The 19475-nt window shown below is 32.3% G+C and overlaps 1 protein-coding gene across 1 annotated transcript; it reads left to right on the forward strand.

The window, feature by feature from the left end:
• The first annotated feature begins 2060 nt into the window (after window positions 1–2060).
• LOC124358284 lies at window positions 2061–10255 on the forward strand. The gene is made up of 3 exons (XM_046810578.1): window positions 2061–2363; window positions 5162–5189; window positions 10023–10255. Exons 1-3 carry the CDS (start codon window positions 2112–2114, stop codon window positions 10253–10255), a joined length of 513 nt encoding a protein of 170 aa, XP_046666534.1. The 5' UTR covers window positions 2061–2111.
• Window positions 10256–19475: the final 9220 nt, after the last annotated feature.

The raw sequence follows: 19475 nt of genomic DNA on the forward strand, positions 1-19475 counted from the left end.
TACAACCGAAGCAGGCTTCCTAGACATATGTACGTTCATATTTTTTCTTTGCAGGGAAAAAACAAGGCAAACTTTACTATCGCACTGGAAATATCTTATACCGGAAGTACATGAAAAGGTATGAAGTAATCGCTTTTTGACTGAAGAGGTTTCCATTCGTATTCGTATTTTTTATCGGGGCAATAAGAAAGACTCATCTGTGGCTTTGGAAATATAATTTAATAGAACCATAAATACTTCTTCATGTGCATCGTATGATAAAGGAATCAGGCTACACTGTTACACTCTTAACCATGAACACTTAAATAATATATACTTGATGTATGCAGACTTGCGTTTACAAAGTTCATACGACTCTATCATATTACATCCTAAGTGTTTAAAAAAAGTATTATAAGAACATCGAGTTTGAAAATTGCGTGTGAAACCACAGGTAACAGCTAGTTTCTAATAATTAGTAACCTAACAGTATGGCACTTATCGATAAAACAGAATTTTTTAGATTTTAACCTTTGACTTGGCAGTATATCATTTGCGTATCACGCAACTAAGACTAGACACAGTCAGGCTGGTGTATCTAAATTGTTTACATGCTATATAAAAGGTTAATAAGTGTGATGTGGAATACTCACTGCCATTGTATTTAGATTGCCTTCTATGACCTAAATAGCTTTTTAAGCGGTCCAAATCCTTTACTAGGAATAGTAAAAAATATGCGACGCCCGATTCAGAGCAATCAACAAAATAATATCATGTATTCTGCTGCGGTATTTTAGAGAGCATACGATAAGGAGCAACGAAAGGGTAATTTTAAATTCCTTCTTTTTGGTTGTTATTTGGATTGCCGTTAAAAAGAATTGTTACTCCAATGACATTCCCAACAGGAGGAGCAGTTGTTTGTCTGAAAGATCCCACGTCCTACGTATTAACGTCGTCAATAAAATTTGTGAGTAAAATGGAAAGCCTCTATAAAAAAACTTGCATACTTATTTTTTAAAAGAAAATACCCAATTATTGAAATGTCTGAAAAGTTAAAAGTACAAAGTTTACACCAGCACAGTTACTGGTTTTTGATTTTGCTGATAACTTCGAAATAAAGCTTTGAAAACGTTGTCCTATAAACCCACGTTTGATCGCCAACAGAACTGAATTGTTATACATATGGGTATATCAATAAAAACAGAATTTTGTATATGAACACTCTTCATATTACTAGGTTCGTATTTATTGTCTTTTGTCATTAGTTTAAAAAAAACATTTAATTAGCGTGATTAGGTCAGTAATAATTGAAAAAGTTACCACTCAACAGTAGATAAGATAGGCTTTTACTGCCACAGCTGTTAGTTTGCTTTGGAGATACCATTTGTGGCAATGTTTTTGACAAGTAAATCCCACAATGAATATCTAGTGTGCTACATAGTTTTATCGTGTGAATCATATGACCTTTGTGTCATGAGCGACCTTGTTGTAAGAGATATTGACGAAGTCTGTGATATTGACGATGACGACTCTCTCGAGGGATATGTGGAGCGATCCAGACTTGTCCTAGCACAAGCTACGGAGGTCTTACGGTGACGCAAAGTTCAGAAGTGCATGTAGGAGCAAAGTACGTGGCCGATAAAATAGTCATAGTCCTACCAAAATCTGACAATGTGGACTTTCCAAACCATCAGAGGAATGAGTTGCTACAGTACGCTAAGAAAATCAGGGAAGAAGAAACGAAACGTTTATGTGCTTCTTTTAGTGTTAATCCAGATTTAAAGGTAATAATTTTCTTAGTGATTGTGTCAGTGTTAATAATTATCGGTGTACTAATTATTTTCTTAACAAGTTTCTTTACATCAAGTGAAGTCTTAACACCTACCGCAACTTCTGAAAACAGCTTTGAATCTTCGTATTATACAAGATCTGTTTCATCTTTAGTTAGTACAACGTCTATAGAAACCACGAAAACGACTAGCTCTAATTTTTCTCATAGTACGAATTATTTTGGAACTACTGAGAATTCATATGATAAAAGTAGCTCCTCGGGCAGTTTTTCATCATGTAAAGTTCTCGGATCTGAAAATTATCAGCTTGTATCTAGCACATTGTTCATCAACGTCACGAAAATGTCTACCGACAAAACGTGCTTAGTACGCCGGGATGAGTGGGGTAGCGTCGCGTGCTCCAGCTGTGTTCCATTCAAAAATATCGGGACGGTCAATAACGTATCCATACACTTCATAGACAGTTGTGAATCCTTAGAAACGTGCACTGCGCTTATGAGAGTGTACCAACGCCAATATCTAAACACCACCAACAACTTCCTGTACAACTTTGTCATCGGAGGGGACTGCCGCATCTATGAAGGACTCGGCTGGGATCTGATGCTCCCCGACAGTGAGACCCTCCACGTCGGTATCCAGATGTGGAGCGGACAAGGAGGAAACACAAACAGGCTCACCGAGAAACAGCTTTACAACTTAATGCTTCTTGTGTACGTGGGGAACTGGTGTTACAAACTCGCTTCAAAATTTAGTTATAAATACGTGTGTCCGATTATGGACTGTATGAAGTATTTTGCGGTTCAAAGGAACATTCGTCATCTTGCAAATAACGAATACTATATACTAGACAAGGAAACGACTGTTTTTAACCAAGATTCGCTGAATCTAGGAAGAATGTTTTCGACTTGTAACAGTTATACATTTAATTCCATTTATAGCTTGTGTAAGAATTTGGTTTGCGGTGATACAAGAAAAAGTATAATGGAAAGTTAAAGTCAGTATACTTTTTTCAAACTCTTATCTTCGGATGGAAGTGTAAAAGTGCTTTTTACGTCAAAGGATCAAACAAGGTACCCATTATATAAGACTAGCAAAGTACCGAACAAGGTTTATTAGCTATTCATTATATGAGACTGGTAAAGTATTAAACACGTTTTTATTAGTTATCCATTATATTAGGCTAGCCGTTTTGGCATTTGGTAGTAGTTCTTTCTTACTTTTACTGTTAGTTGGATTTAATAGCAATGTAAATTACCAGCAACCTTTTTTCATAATTCTTATAGTAGCATAAGAATAATTCTTTTAAATTTAACGAAAACCCTACCCAATGTCTAAATGGAAGGACCGGAGATAACCCACAATCGTGCCTCACCGCCTGAGTTGGCATAAGTAACACACAGGGTATTCAGCCAAACCTGCTCTGAAGCTTCAACATATTCATGCCATACCAAACGACTTATTGAAAATTTAAAAAGTAAGAGTATGCCACGTCACATGTCGCATAACAAGCATCGCTAAGAATGCATACAAAATTTCAAGCCTATTGCTCATTTCATTCTCGAGATGTTTTACGGTCAAATATACAGAAAGAAACACATCATGCATAGAAGAAATGTTTGCATCCTCTTGGCAGCCACGAGAAAATTGTGTCAATTCGCTTGAATGATAGGTTATAATGACGCTCATCCGAATTCCATAGTTGTACATGCACTATCATGTAACTTATTCTTGTATATTATAAATTAAGTGTGTCATGTGAAATTTAAAATATGCAGATGATCATTATCGATATATCTTGCTACATGATACATTCACATTTTGGTTCATTGATTTCCACTCTACCTTTTATCTGTATGAATAATCTAAGTGTGATCATTTGTGAAATGTTAATATTTTGTATGCTTATACACAGCTTGTTTATAAATTTATTCTTACTGCTATTTTCTCGTTGGCGTCATGGTTATCAATAAAATTAATAAGAAATACGTAGCTACTAACGCTCAGTCAAATCCAGTGGAGTGAATTGCACCATCTTCGAACTCAGTGTTGCTAGTATATAAAATTAGCATTATGCCAAATTTCAATGGTCAGTTCGTTTTCGAGTTTTTTCCCAGCCCCTCGAGTGATAGGGTTCACCTACACACTCAGCTAACAATTAGTCTAAAAATGGTAGTCAGATTTTCAAATACATTAAAAAAAGGTTTCACCATCAGATGAGCTGACACCCTGTGATAAGAAAAACACATCGCTCTCTCATTTGTTAAATTTCATACAGTTCAAAAAAATGTATGTTACGGTTCATGGAGGAGGGAGATATTGCTATACACCAAAGCGTCAAGGAATTTCTTGTAAAATAACATTTGTTATAAGGGAAACTCAGAGTGAACGATCATCCCTCCGCTCACATGTCATCTCAACCAAAACCTATTGATTGCAGTCTACTAGAATCTTCACTTCTTCTTACAGCATACTTTATAGCAGTTGTGTGACATATGTGTGGCAGTAAAAGGATAGATAAAACTAAAAAGTAGTTAGCTCACTACACAGTTTGACTTATGGTTATGTACAAAATGAGTGTTCAAATTCTATTCTATATGTATAGGTGAATACTGATTTGTTAAAACCGGATCCGGAATATGTTTAGAAGGTTAATGTTTGAATGAAAAGCGTCACTTTATCAAGAAGGGTATGTCCATTGATGGACATGAGGAAGAACACATTTGTGTCCTGTGCCAGAATCGTTGGCATGTAATGGTATTAAGACTGGGTTCGAGGTTACCATATGAACTTCAAAATGACCAATGGCTATGCCAAGTATGCCGTCTACATATCTCATGTGTGATGGTCAGACGAGCTTAATTAAACTTGTGGATACCAAATGCTCTTGCCTTATTTCTCTTCCTCTCCTATTTATGTACTCTTTTCGTTTATACCGCTTCTTGTACTATGTCATTACGTATACAATTTCAATGTCATATTTATGTTAAATAGAGAAGACAAGAATATTCAACACCTGATTCTGTCAATTGATATACGGTTTTTTTTAATATTCTAAAACGCATAAGTTAACACGTACAATGCAGAGTTACCGTGCAGTTTTAATTTTAATTTATAATGCCAAAAATAATCAGGAATTCGCCATTGAATGACACCGGCCTTCAATTTATGAAATATTTCATATTATGTGGTAAAAGTAGATGCATGCATATACATTTTCCCAGGGATATCCTTCATTTCAAGTAAATGTAAAATAATCTGTCTTACTTGTACTAATAAACATCTATATTTTTCACAAACATTTATTATCATGAATTTATAAAGTTAATATAGTAATATCAGATTTAATGTACATAGTTTACAATAAAGTAGTTTTACTATACTATGAAAAGTGATACATAAGGAAATGTAAAAATAAAAATTGTAACTGGGAATTATGTAACACAACATGTAAACCATTGATAAATATTCAAAATTCACAAAACATATTAAACGAATCTAAAACTTTGAGTGCTGTTACTATCTGTTGTGTATAACGTTATTTGAACTTACAAAGATGTATGAATTTAAATAGATTGATAACTTTCATTTTAATTTGGTTTTAAAGTAAAATGACATGTTGTAATGTTGTATCAGTAAATATATCATTATACCTTGTACAGTAAGTAATTTCTTTCATATCACCTTTAAGGGAAAATTCACAATGTCATCAAGGCTGAAAACACGTTTACGAGTCAATGTGAAATCATTTCATTCTCGTTCACAGTAAATATATTTTAATTGGCTGAGCGTAAGCAAAGCATATCACTTGAGGGGCTGGAAAAATTTTATTTCTGTCTGTCCGCACGATATCTCGATACCGAACTGACCTATAAACTAGAAAGTTTTGCATGTAGCTCCATTTCTAAATAAGAAATATGGTGTTTGATGATAGTGCATGTCATTCCATGGGTTTTGGCTAAACGTTCAACCATAGTGACAACGACAACATAATATAATAAACAAATCTTTAAACATACTGAGTGCATGCATACTGTTTGTGATATTTGATGGATTGGTTGGTAAGATTTTCGTTACATTCTATCTGTCCCTTCAATGCCCTGTTGTATAAGTTTATAATTATATAACCAAGATAGAGTTATATACACATAAACAAATCATATAGACAAAGCTTATAACTCAGAGTGACATAGCGAGCCATAAAATTAGAGTTTTGTATTTTTTGATTAGGTATGGTTAATGGTTCTGGCGAACGAATTCAAGAAAGAATTGAGCTATAGACTTGAGCGAATCCTGTTTCACTACATGTGATGTGATGTTTGAATAAAAGTAAACAGTTAACTTTTTCTACATAGAGAGATGATTTTGAAACGTGTATGGATTATATCAGTTCTACAATAAGATTATCGATTTCATTGATCCGATAAAGAATATTGTTACTGGAAGATTAAATAAGAATTACATATAAAATACATTATATAAGTAATATTGCCATATTATACAGCTAAACACCACAAAAAATAACCATGTGAGATCTAAGATAACTTAACAGACAAGCATAGAAGGGTAAAGCATGTAGCTATGCGGTATACACGATTTATGACAGCTAAACCACACCCGATGTCGTGTTTCACTACACACGGATGTCGGGAACAATTAGTTGTGCGACATTTTAAATTTTTAATATATTATTAATGAAAATATTATTTTTAAAATATTATTAATACATAATTTTCTTATATTTCGTTATTTTTATTATGTTTATTATTATTACGATGTATTTTTCACGGTTACATTGAATTTTGAAAATTTGCGCCTTATTAATACATTAATAAGAAAACCATTTGCATAAAATACCAATAAAAAAATGTATTAAAAAGAGAAGCCGATCCTCTTTTCGTCCTTATTCTACTCGTCCTCATGGGTCACTGAATATTATCAAACAGAATAAGATGCAGAGGTGGTACAGTACTGTAAGAACGATGGTAAAAAGTGCTACGGTCACTGACAGGATGGATTCTGAATAACATTCTGCAAAATAGGCCTAGTATTAGTTATTTTTTTAAATTATTCACACTAGTTATTAATTCCGTGCATGAGTATGTACCTTTTGGAACATACTGTAAAATCCAAATTGAAAATTAGGCCGTAAAATATCAAAAAATAAGTCCAAAATTTTTTAATTTGAAATAATAAATACATTTCTATTAGATACTACCACAACTACAGTAGCAGTAATGTTACAATTACAATAAATTTATTCTTGTATAATTAAAAAATATACAATCTTATCAATAAGTAGGTAGTAAACACTCTGTGCTATAAATATTGGTTTGCAGGAGTATATTTCTGTGTTTATAACTGCTAAGTTGGTGTCGCAGCTTAACCCACTGCCAAATTAGTTTAAAGGTTGGTATAATAGTAAATAGTTAATTTAAATAAGGATGTCCTGAAGCAAAATTAAAAACAGAAATATTTAATAAGAAAACTATTATTTGTTCCTGTATTTGTGAGAAAATTAAGCACATTGTAAATACGAATGTAAGGACCCACGCTTGATAACTAGCACAAATCAATAAACCGATGCAATGCACTATTAAAAGGCTCACGTAACGTAGCGTAACTAGGAATTTCAAGTCTGCAGCATTTCATTACGGATTTACTTGTTAATTTGTTGCCCTTTGAACTTATGGCCTCAAAATAAATAATGATCTTTCTCTGACCAAGAGAAGCCTATGTGCCAAGTTTAAATTAACTAGAACTTTTTTTTCAAGAGGTATCTCACAGGAAATGGCAAAATTTCAAGAAGAACCTGTCCGATCCTTAATAATCAACAAGTTGACAAAGAAGCCACCAAGTAACATAAATATGCAAATACGAGTCGACTTGTTTTCTCTCAACTATTTATAGTTCTGTCGTTGCTTGGGTTACTCCAAACGGTTAATAAACTGCTTACGCATTTGGATGATAAGAGATGGTTGAGAGTGTGAAGAAGTGGGCGGATTTAGGCGCAATTTTCATAGTGAGTTGTAGGTTAAGAGTTAAGAAGAGATAGTAATAAAACTTCCTGTTAAGGCTGTGTGTTTAGGTTTTAACTAATATATTCATTTGATGAATACTTTGATTACGGTAATTAACTGCTATGGTAATCAATATCATATGATACGTGATATCATGATTGACTAACTTATGAATGCTCAGTAAAATCATAATAGGTGGAGACATGAAATTATAGGTTTATCTTAAGCCCTAGATGCGCTCTAATGAAGGATTTTCAATGTGGGCTCTGCCCCACTGGTCTCGAAAGTTTCAAAAATTCCAATGAGAAGTGCATTGCAGCAAACACATGTTATTGATTGACAGAGCCCGTTCAATGTAATCAAATGTTCTATAAATAATATATATATAATAAGGCAACCCAATCCTATATTTAATAAATTTAAATAAAATGCCGTTATAAATCTGCCTTTATAGTTTTGAAAGCATGGTGAAATCTTGAGAAAAATACCACTTCTATATTTCTTGTAATCATTGTTGAGCACAGTGTGTAACCAGATAATAACATTTTTAGAAAATATACACTTTATTTGTAAACCTTTAGCTGTAATGCAGATATGAAAGATAAAGTTAATAATATTAATAGACTATGTAACCTTTACTACAGATTTAAACACTGTTATAAAAACTTGTTATAAAACCTATATTAGTTGTTTACTGACAGAAATAATTAAAAAGAACGTTTAACTTAATTATTTTTAAATTTCTCCGAAAATAAAATAATATATTAATAAAATAAATAAATAAAATATTGGGTAACGAAACAAACTCAACCATGACGTGAGATATAAAACAGCTTCAAACCTGATGCTGTTAACCATAATACGTACCTAAAAACAGCCTACTTCCATTTATAAACTACATAGAGCCCCATTACTTTAAAAAAAATTATACATGGCTTTACTCAAAAGCAAAGCACTTTTACTTAGGATTCTTCCATATTAATCTGAAATTGCACTATTGTTACTGCAATCGATGCAGCTATTCCATCAGAATGGAGTTATTTGACAGGTACTTTAAAACCTATAATACGTACCTAAAATAAGCCTACTTCCATTTATAAACTACATAGAGTTCCATTACTTTTTAAAATCATACATGGCTTTACTGAAAAGCAAAGGACTTTTACTTAGGATTCTTCCATATTAATCTGAAGTAAAATTGTACTAATGTTACTGCAATCGTTGCAGTTAGTTCATCCGAATTGAGTTATTTGACAGGTACTTCACTTTCTTCAGGGTTCCCAAAACACCTCTCTTTAAACTTAAATCTAAGTTGGTCATGACATTGGAATAATTTTGTCTATACACTTATTACAAGAGTTTTTTAGAATTTCATTAAAAAAAGAATGAACATGGTGTCCCTGGTTTTCAACGAGGTATAGCGTTCAAAGCCACGGACAAGTGCTATTTTATAATATTTCTTCTCATTGTATTATTTTGGAGTAGCTACATAACTAAATCGTTTATATCAGGTTTAACCTCACAAAGAACGGTTGTAAAGTACATACATACATGCATACTTGCATACTTTTAAAATATATTATATATTTTGATTATATGTTTTGAATACTTAAATTATTTATTCTGAAAAAGAAAACGTTCTGTTCTTCACAGTTTATAAGTAGTTTAAAAGAATACATTTTTCAAGAAAAACTAATAAGAATTTTGATGTGTATTGATTTTATATTTCTAGTGTGGCATCTCCCACAATTATATAACCAAAAATTAAAGGTACCAAAGTGTGTGAAGTTTATCATTGATCTATAGGGGTAAAATTCATGGTCATTTCTCTTCAGCCGGTTCTTAAAGCATTCCTTAAAAACACCATATCCTTCAGAAATATCGCTATATTTTTATCGGGTGGTCTAATGTTTCTAATAACACTATTTAGGCGTGGATATTTGTAAAAATCTTAATTATTTACGATAACAAAGACCTTTACACAACCGGTTCGTAAATCATTGCCAAAATAAGAGTAGTTTCAGTCAGTTATTTTTTCAGTTTAGCATGAATACTCATTATAGAATTAGAAAACCTTATTATAACATTTATACATGTAGTGTTTAGAAGCTGTCCAACCACCATTACAAGTAGTGTGGCAGTAGGGAATTATGAGGATGTATTCAGTTACTTGTAGTACCCTATTACCCTAAATAACTGTACTACCCTACTTGAAGATTCCTATCTTGACCCTTAGTATGCGACTTTGATTCTTGGAATATTGTTGGTATTGGAACGAAGGCCGTGGCTATGCGCCAACAAAGGCACAATCAGGGCGAAGATAACCAAGTTATAGAGACGCCCCACTCTCCAGGGAGAAACTGGGATGATTGGATCCTGGCTGTGCTACAGTTCTCAGGGTTAGACGTGACTTTCGGCTCTCAGTTAACTCAGGCTTTCATCAGATTCTGTACAACTCCTCTGTGCTGACCATTTATATATCAACCCTACCTCTCTTAAATGTATTTATTGTAAGGGGAAGCTTACATCATAAGAATTTATAAACTAAAATGATTAATAAAAAATATAACAAGCGAATACAAACACTTATTTTACTAGATAGCTTAAAATTCAAATAGATATTTAAATATCATAGTTTAATTTTTAACAAATTTCCTTTTTACTAACATTTTAAAACAATTTTCCTCCTCTAAATTTCTTCTTGATTAACTGATAACCATCCATCTTCTCCTTTTTCTTGACTACCCATTTTAACCTGAGGATTATACTTGAGTTAATTAAAAAAAGATTTGTTTCAGTCACAGCCCTTTAAGATCTTTCAAAATAGTGAACATTTAAAAAACTATGTTTGATCGTTCCACAAGAGATTATTGAAACAGTCCTAAAGAGAAATGGCTGAATATAGGGATATGCATTAAGTAAATTATGTATATCGAATGCTTTTAGTGAATGAAAGAAGTGACAATTTATAATTAAACATGATTTCATACCATTGAGCATTTTGATGAAATATCTATTAAGGGAAGTACAATTTCCTAAATTTTAAGAACAGATTATTTACGTACACATAGTTAAAAATATTCGTATTCTTTTCTTCAGTTGCATTTTGCTGAATATCATTATGTCCCTAATTATTGTGTTAAACGTCTACAGTTATTTATAAATTCTATAATTGTATATTCTATAATATATTATATTCTAATAATATATTTTCTAGTTTTTAGGGGGAGATATATCAAAGGGATGTTTCTAGAATATAAAAAAAAAAAATTAACTATTACGAATCGTTATATATATATATATATATATTACATGATATATACTACATATAATATGTTATCATCTAAAAATGTCAAACTGAAGATGCATTATTAGTTTAGTTGTTTCATTTGGATGGCATTGGTAGTATGGTAACTCTCTAGGTTGGTATGTTACTATAACACCTATAAGATATTTTGAAACCTTACAAGAAAAAAATTAATTATAAGCATATCAATTTGTTTGTAATATGAACTTGATTAAGTTAAATTCAATCCAAAAATAATTTCTGGATTTTTTTTATATATATAAAAGATTCTTAGCATTGATTCTGTCGAAATGAATACATTTAGAAATTATTTTTGGATTGAATTTTACTTAATCAAGTTCATATTACAAACAAATTGATATGCTTATAATGAGGTTTGTCTTGTAAGGTTTCAAAATATCTTATAGGTGTTATAGTAACATACCAACCTAGAGAGTTACCATACTACCAATGCCATCCAAATGAAACATCTAAACTAATAATGCATCTTCAGTTTGACATTTTTAGATGATAACATATTATATGTAGTATATATCATGTAATATATATATATATATATAATATATATATAACGATTCGTAATAGTTAATTTTTTATTTTTATATTCTAGAAACATCCCTTTGATATATCCCCCCCTAAAAACTAGAAAATATATTAGAATATAATATATTATAGAATATACAATTATAGAATTTATAAATAACTGTAGACGTTTAACACAATAATTATATATATATATGTGTGTGTGTGTGTGTGTGTGTGTGTGTGTGTGTGTGTGTGTGTGTGTGTGTGTGTGTGTGTGTGTGTGTGTGTGTGTGTGTGTGTGTGTGTGTGTGTGTGTGTGTGTGTGTGTGTGTGTAAACGATGTATGATGTATATATGTACGATTTTTGGTGTTTTTGTGTATGGATGTTACCACAATATATTTCATCGGCATAATAAGGCGTGTGTGGCTTTTAATTTCAAAAATTGTGTTATAATTTTTTATTTTATATTGAAATTAAGGGTTGACCTGTATACATACAGTCTTATAATGAATGCTGAGAAAAACACACTAAAAACAATGCATGTGCTTGTTGCGTGCAATAATATAAATGAAGTCCTCTCGATGGGTTTACTTATACCACTTATTAGGATTATAACAACTTTAAAGTGGTCTGATTGTGTTAATATAAGAGCGGATAAAAATATCTGATAGCCAAGTTGGAGCTCGAGTTCTCGGGCAGCGAAGATATTAAAAATGTTTCGAACAACCGCTGCCTGCCAACAAATTAAAAACTGGCCAGCGATATTAAAACAGGGCTTGTAATTAATAATTCGCGCAGCGACTTGCAGCAGCAGACCCCGGCCACACAGTCGAGTGAGTGGGCCTACCCGGGCCAGCAGTGTTACATCGCGCAGTATTAGTGCTGCTGTCAACTGTGAAAACCTGGAAATATTACATGTGTACTCAATTTTATTGTATCGATATCTTAATGAATGATTTAAACTTCCGTTATTTAAACTTCAGATACTTATCCGAGATCGCAAATACAAAAGGTTACTAAAATACCGCACCACCTGCCACTTTTTCTAGTATAGGTTATACCAAAAAATAACTTGAGATAAATACATATATTGATTAATACAACCTATTGCACATGCGAATGTTGAGTTTAGCTTTATGTCACCTTCCGCTAATCTGAGTCCACGTCCGTCCGAAGAGATTCAATAGAGTTGTAAACGAAGGCTTTCAAAACGAACTCTTTGCATCGTTTAGACATCATGCACACCTAGACTACAAAATATACCTATATTTTTTTACCCAATGCCATCCTGTGTGATTTAAATGAGGAGGTGTTCTCATTGTCCCATGAGGTGTACACTTTGAAATAAACTCACTTAGAATCGATCCTTCCGACCATAGCTACGCTGGTTGTACATGTTTAAGGTAGTCTACAGTTAGAAAAAATAATACGAGTGTTTAATAATTGCGTCATAAAACTATTTGATTTTCTGTAAATAAAACCTCGTAATATACCTACATAACTTTATTCTGTGTATAAAAACATACTGCACAAAAAATTTCTATATATATTCTAAACATTATCTAATAAACTTACTTAGTTCCAAAATATTAGTTATAGTTTTTTATTTTATTTACTCTATGACTGTCACAGAAAATTACAAAATTTTCGCATCATGCAAAGAGCCAAATGTTTTGTGTTTGATTATAATAGGTTATATGTAGATTTTTTTATAATAAGTAACAGCGGTTTCTCGTTTTGTATTTTAGAATTTGGGAAGATTGTTATTTTATTCAAAAATGACAAATGACAAAAGGGGTTCGGTGGTAATCAGCATACAAAATAGTATCCCTTCCGGCACAGTAAGAAGAAAAGGTAGATTTCACATCTGTCCTATCATCTCAAAGTGTAAAAACTGAAGATGCATTATTAGTTTAGTTGTTTCATTTGGATGGCATTGGTAGTATGGTAACTCTCTAGGTTGGTATGTTACTATAAAGATATTTTGAAACCTTACAAGAAAAAAAATTAATTATAAGCATATCAATTTGTTTGTAATATGAACTTGATTAAGTTAAATTCAATCCAAAAAAATAATTTCTTGGATTTTTTTTATATATATATAAAAAGATTCTTAGCATTGATTCTGTCGAAATGAATACATTTAGAAATTATTTTTGGATTGAATTTTACTTAATCAAGTTCATATTACAAACAAATTGATATGCTTATAATGAGGTTTTGTCTTGTAAGGTTTCAAAATATCTTATAGGTGGTTTATAGTAACATACCAACCTAGAGAGTTTACCATACTACCAATGCCATCCAAATGAAACATCTAAACTAATAATGCATCTTCAGTTTGACATTTTTTAGATGATAACATATTATATGTAGTATATATCATGTAATATATATATATATATATATATATATAATATATATATATATATATAACGATTCGTAATAGTTAATTTTTTATTTTTATATTCTAGAAACATCCCTTTGATATATCCCCCCCTAAAAACTAGAAAATATATTAGAATATAATATATTATAGAATATACAATTATAGAATTTATAAATAACTGTAGACGTTTAACACAATAATTATATATATATATGTGTGTGTGTGTGTGTGTGTGTGTGTGTGTGTGTTGTGTGTGTGTGTGTGTGTGTGTGTGTGTGTGTGTGTGTGTGTAAACGATGTATGATGTATATATGTACGATTTTTGGTGTTTTTGTGTATGGATGTTACCACAATATATTTCATCGGCATAATAAGGCGTGTGTGGCTTTTAATTTCAAAAATTGTGTTATAATTTTTTATTTTATATTGAAATTAAGGGTTGACCTGTATACATACAGTCTTATAATGAATGCTGAGAAAAACACACTAAAAACAATGCATGTGCTTGTTGCGTGCAATAATATAAATGAAGTCCTCTCGATGGGTTTACTTATACCACTTATTAGGATTATAACAACTTTAAAGTGGTCTGATTGTGTTAATATAAGAGCGGATAAAATATCTGATAGCCAAGTTGGAGCTCGAGTTCTCGGCAGCGAAGATATTAAAAATGTTTCGAACAACCGCTGCCTGCCAACAAATTAAACTGGCCAGCGATATTAAAACAGGGCTTGTAATTAATAATTCGCAGCGACTGCAGCAGCAGACCCGGCCACACAGTCGAGTGAGTGGCCTACCCGGGCCAGCAGTGTTACATCGCGCAGTATTAGTGCTGCTGTCAACTGTGAAAACCTGGAAATATTACATGTGTACTCAATTTTATTGTATCGATATCTTAATGAATGATTTAAACTTCCGTTATTTAAACTTCAGATACTTATCCGAGATCGCAAATACAAAAGGTTACTAAAATACCGCACCACCTGCCACTTTTCTAGTATAGGTTATACCAAAAAATAACTTGAGATAAATACATATATTGATTAATACAACCTATTGCACATGCGAATGTTGAGTTTAGCTTTATGTCACCTTCCGCTAATCTGAGTCCACGTCCGTCCGAAGAGATTCAATAGAGTTGTAAACGAAGGCTTTCAAAACGAACTCTTTGCATCGTTTAGACATCATGCACACCTAGACTACAAAATATACCTATATTTTTTACCCAATGCCATCCTGTGTGATTTAAATGAGGAGGTGTTCTCATTGTCCCATGAGGTGTACACTTTGAAATAAACTCACTTAGAATCGATCCTTCCGACCATAGCTACGCTGGTGTACATGTTTAAGGTAGTCTACAGTTAGAAAAATAATACGAGTGTTTAATAATTGCGTCATAAAACTATTTGATTTTCTGTAAATAAAACCTCGTAATATACCTACATAACTTTATTCTGTGTATAAACATACTGCACAAAATTTCTATATAATTCTAAACATTATCTAATAAACTTACTTAGTTCCAAAATATTAGTTATAGTTTTTTATTTATTTACTCTATGACTGTCACAGAAAATTACAAAATTTTCGCATCATGCAAAGAGCCAAATGTTTTGTGTTTGATTATAATAGGTTATGTAGATTTTTTATAATAAGTAACAGCGGTTTCTCGTTTTGTATTTTAGAATTTGGGAAGATTGTTATTTTATTCAAAATGACAAATGACAAAAGGGGTTCGGTGGTAATCAGCATACAAAATAGTATCCCTTCCGGCACAGTAAGAAGAAAGGTAGATTTCACATGTGTCCTATCATCTCAAAGTGTAAAACTGAAGATGCATTATTAGTTTAGACGTTTCATTTGAATAGCACTGGTGACTCTCATGATTGGCTGGTTAATATAATGAAACACTAGACAAAAATCATTGTTCGCATATCAATTTGTTCTTAATACGACCTTGATTAGTTACATGCAATCTAAAATTAAGTTGTAAACGTATTCACTTGCTATTAGGCCTATATACTTCTAAACGTCGAAACCCCTAGACTTATAAAACAATTGCAGATTAATAAATGCTTGAAATTGATTTTACAATTTTATGCACAAATTACAATTGAGTCAATGTTGTGAATTACCACAGAAAAAAATATGCGAATAGCCGCCATATTGAATCTTTTTTTGAGAGTAGCTAACGTTGAAATGTGTAAGTACTGCCTTAGTGGAAAGTTCAATTTGAATCGGTTACAAACTACAGAAATTCCAGTGTTCACCATTATTTAAAAATGTTACTGTTTATCTTACTATTTAAAATCTGTACGCTCGCTATATGAAAAACCTCAACAGATAAAAACACTTAGAATATTATTAAAAATGATCTGATTTTAAAATTTTAAAGCACTACCTATTAAACTCGACAATTTGTAACCTTAAGAGATAGCCGCCATCTTGAAACGTTTGATTCATTTAGACTGGTTAACAAACTTACAAAGTTATATTGGAATATGTGCAAATACTGTGTGTATATGAAGTTTAGTCTGGATCGATTTGAAGTTACAGCAATTTTGTGTTCACAAACATGCGTTATATGCATAAGATCATTCATAATTATAATTGTGCCTACATATGTAGGACGAAAATTGTATATATATGTGCGTTTTTCGATTATAGATGTTTTGTGTTCTAGGAGGAGCGATGAACGAAGGAAATACAAATATTCCCGAAAAAGTCCCTTGTCAAAAATGGTGTTTGAAATCGGCTGATTTCTTTCCAATTTAAAAAAACTGCTCAGGAAGTTGATATATGTAGACTACAGTGTGGCCTACAACCATATTAGTATACTCTAAACCCAAGTAACATAATCGTACTACAAGTTTAAGTGCTTGTCACTGGACTAATAAGATACGACAACTATATAAATAGCCTACCGGTATCAATGGAATCATAATTGTACAGTAAGTATAAATATTATATATGTCGTCTCATTCATGAATTGTAACAATTACTTACAATATAGCTAGAGTTCCCGAAGTTTAATTCCCAATTGTAGAATTTAAAAAATGTTTACTGCTGTGCAAAACTGCCCTTTAGGACGGACAGTGGTTTGGATTGGAGTGTGGAGGAAAAATTAACTTACCCCTTGCAATGATCCCAAATATGTGTTTCTCAGATAGTATTGTTGTCCCCTCCAAACCCTCACACTAAGGTTCCGACTGCAATTTGCGTCCATTACTGAAAATCTTAACATGTTGAGGATAAAGGGGCCGAAAAAACAAGAAACAAATGTTGCCAAGTAAGCTTGACAGGCTTGTAAGTCCAGAATAGGAACCTGGAACGTTTAAATTCAAGAAAGTTAGTGTTAACCATATATATCTTAATGACTCCACCACTTCATTACCTTTGGTAGGTTTAGCCTCAACGGTTTCTCCCCTAACTACGTTTTAGTCTTTCCTGAAAGAGCTCACAAAAGAGCAGCCAAAAGGCTGTTTTATTTCTACAACTTCACCTAAACTGGGTACTGAAAAAGTTGCGTTCCTCTTATATTAAGGCAACCCAAAGGATGTCCAGGAGTAGCACATTACTAACAGCAAACGTCAAGATATTGGGATAAAAGGACTTATTGATAGGTCTGCATGTTGTCCTAAATATTCGGACGATGCATGTTAGAATATTTAGGGCTCTGTCAAGGTTTTTACAATCCCAATCATGAGGGAGTACCAGAATGGATTTATGTTCTTTTCAAGATAGATATAATCCCAGGAGGTTTCACTTTTACGTAGTTTATACCTGCCATAGAACCTTCACTGGGTACTGCAAAAACCGATATGTAACTTACATTTCGACAACCAAATGCATGTTTATTATAGGTAAATATATAACCACAAATTTCGTGATATTGAGATAAAGGGTTTATTGATGGCTCTAATTTTCAATTTAGAAGAGGAAGAATTAATCACTGACTGCTAAGAACATACTCTCTATCCACCCCCACCCCCATAAAGAATGTAACACGGGATCTGGCAACCTTCCTCCTTCTCAGTACTTCCGGTCATTGCGCAGGTAGGGCAAAGGGCTTTTAAGATCATCCAGTTAGATGTTTTCTCAGCTCCTAGTTCTAAGTAACAAATATAGATTAGTAATATATTGGCGGCCAATTTCATTATCAGGTTAAAAGGTGCCATTTATTCCCATTAAGAAGACAATTTGTTCAAAATAGAGGAACATTACGGTCATTCTGAGAGATGGATGAATGTGAAAGTTTCTAACGTTACAAGTCGTCTAGCAGAGCATTATGTTCGTAAACAGAATGGCTCTGATGTATTATGATGTTGGATATTATGGTACAATTTCCCATTAAGTTAAAAAAAGTACGCTGAGTCTTTTGTTGTTGCATTCTAGCTAACTGTTACAGGAAGAATTATCAACATGACTTACATAGTTTTATTATTTCTATTAGTTCATTTAAAAAATATATAATTAATTGAAATAATTTAATACGCATTATTGCGTCTGGAAAATCTCTATACGAGTAGTATGAACAGCAATCTCCCTTATAGAACTCAAACTTCCCTATATCACAGAAAGTTAAAATTTAGCACACTTTATCGTCACTACTTTAATCGTCAAACTAAAACATTTTCATAAAGGTAAAATATCCATTGGGATTATTGAAATGGAATTGTAACTCATAGAAGAACTATATTTCGTTTTTATATTTTAAAAAGCAGTTTACAAAGATTAACCATACATAGGTATTGAAAAAGGATTGCAGCCCTGGAAGAAATATATTATTGGTTTTTTATTTACCGATGTGCTAGAAAGATGAAACACAAAAATACCTCATGACTAAAAATAAAGAAAAAATTTCATGAATATCAACCACCCATATGTGTTGAAAAAGGGTTGCAGCCCTAGAATAACTGTACTATAGTGCTGAAATTTTCCAGTATCCTACAATATCGCTGAAATTTGATACACGCGTGTCGAGCATAAGATAATACAAAAGGCAAATACATGATTTTTTCAAGAAGATCAACCACCCATAGTGGCTTAAATAAGATTGAAATCCTTAAACCCTTAAAATATCTATATTTATTTTCTCCAACTTCCCGATGCCCTAGAAAGATGAAATTTGACGTACATGTGTTTCATGCTCTCATCAGAAAACAACATTTATTTTGTAGAACAATCACCTATAGCGGTTGAAATACACTTTTGGCTCTTAAAAGAACTGTACTTCGTTTTCCAATTTCCTGATGTCCTAGAAAGTAATTTAGCACACACATGCCATGACTTAAAAAGAGAATAAAAAACATTTAATATATTCATAGATTTAAAAAAATTGCAACTCTTAGGAAAATCACATTATAATTTTCAAACTTTCCATTGGCTAAAAGGTGAAAATTTGAAGTACGCGTTGCTTAATCTCTCAACAAAGTAATTTTTTTTCGTGATCACCCACTAGGTTCT

This window comes from Homalodisca vitripennis, chromosome 3 (assembly GCF_021130785.1).
Source record: "Homalodisca vitripennis isolate AUS2020 chromosome 3, UT_GWSS_2.1, whole genome shotgun sequence".
In the NCBI taxonomy this organism is placed as follows: Eukaryota; Metazoa; Arthropoda; class Insecta; order Hemiptera; family Cicadellidae; genus Homalodisca; species Homalodisca vitripennis.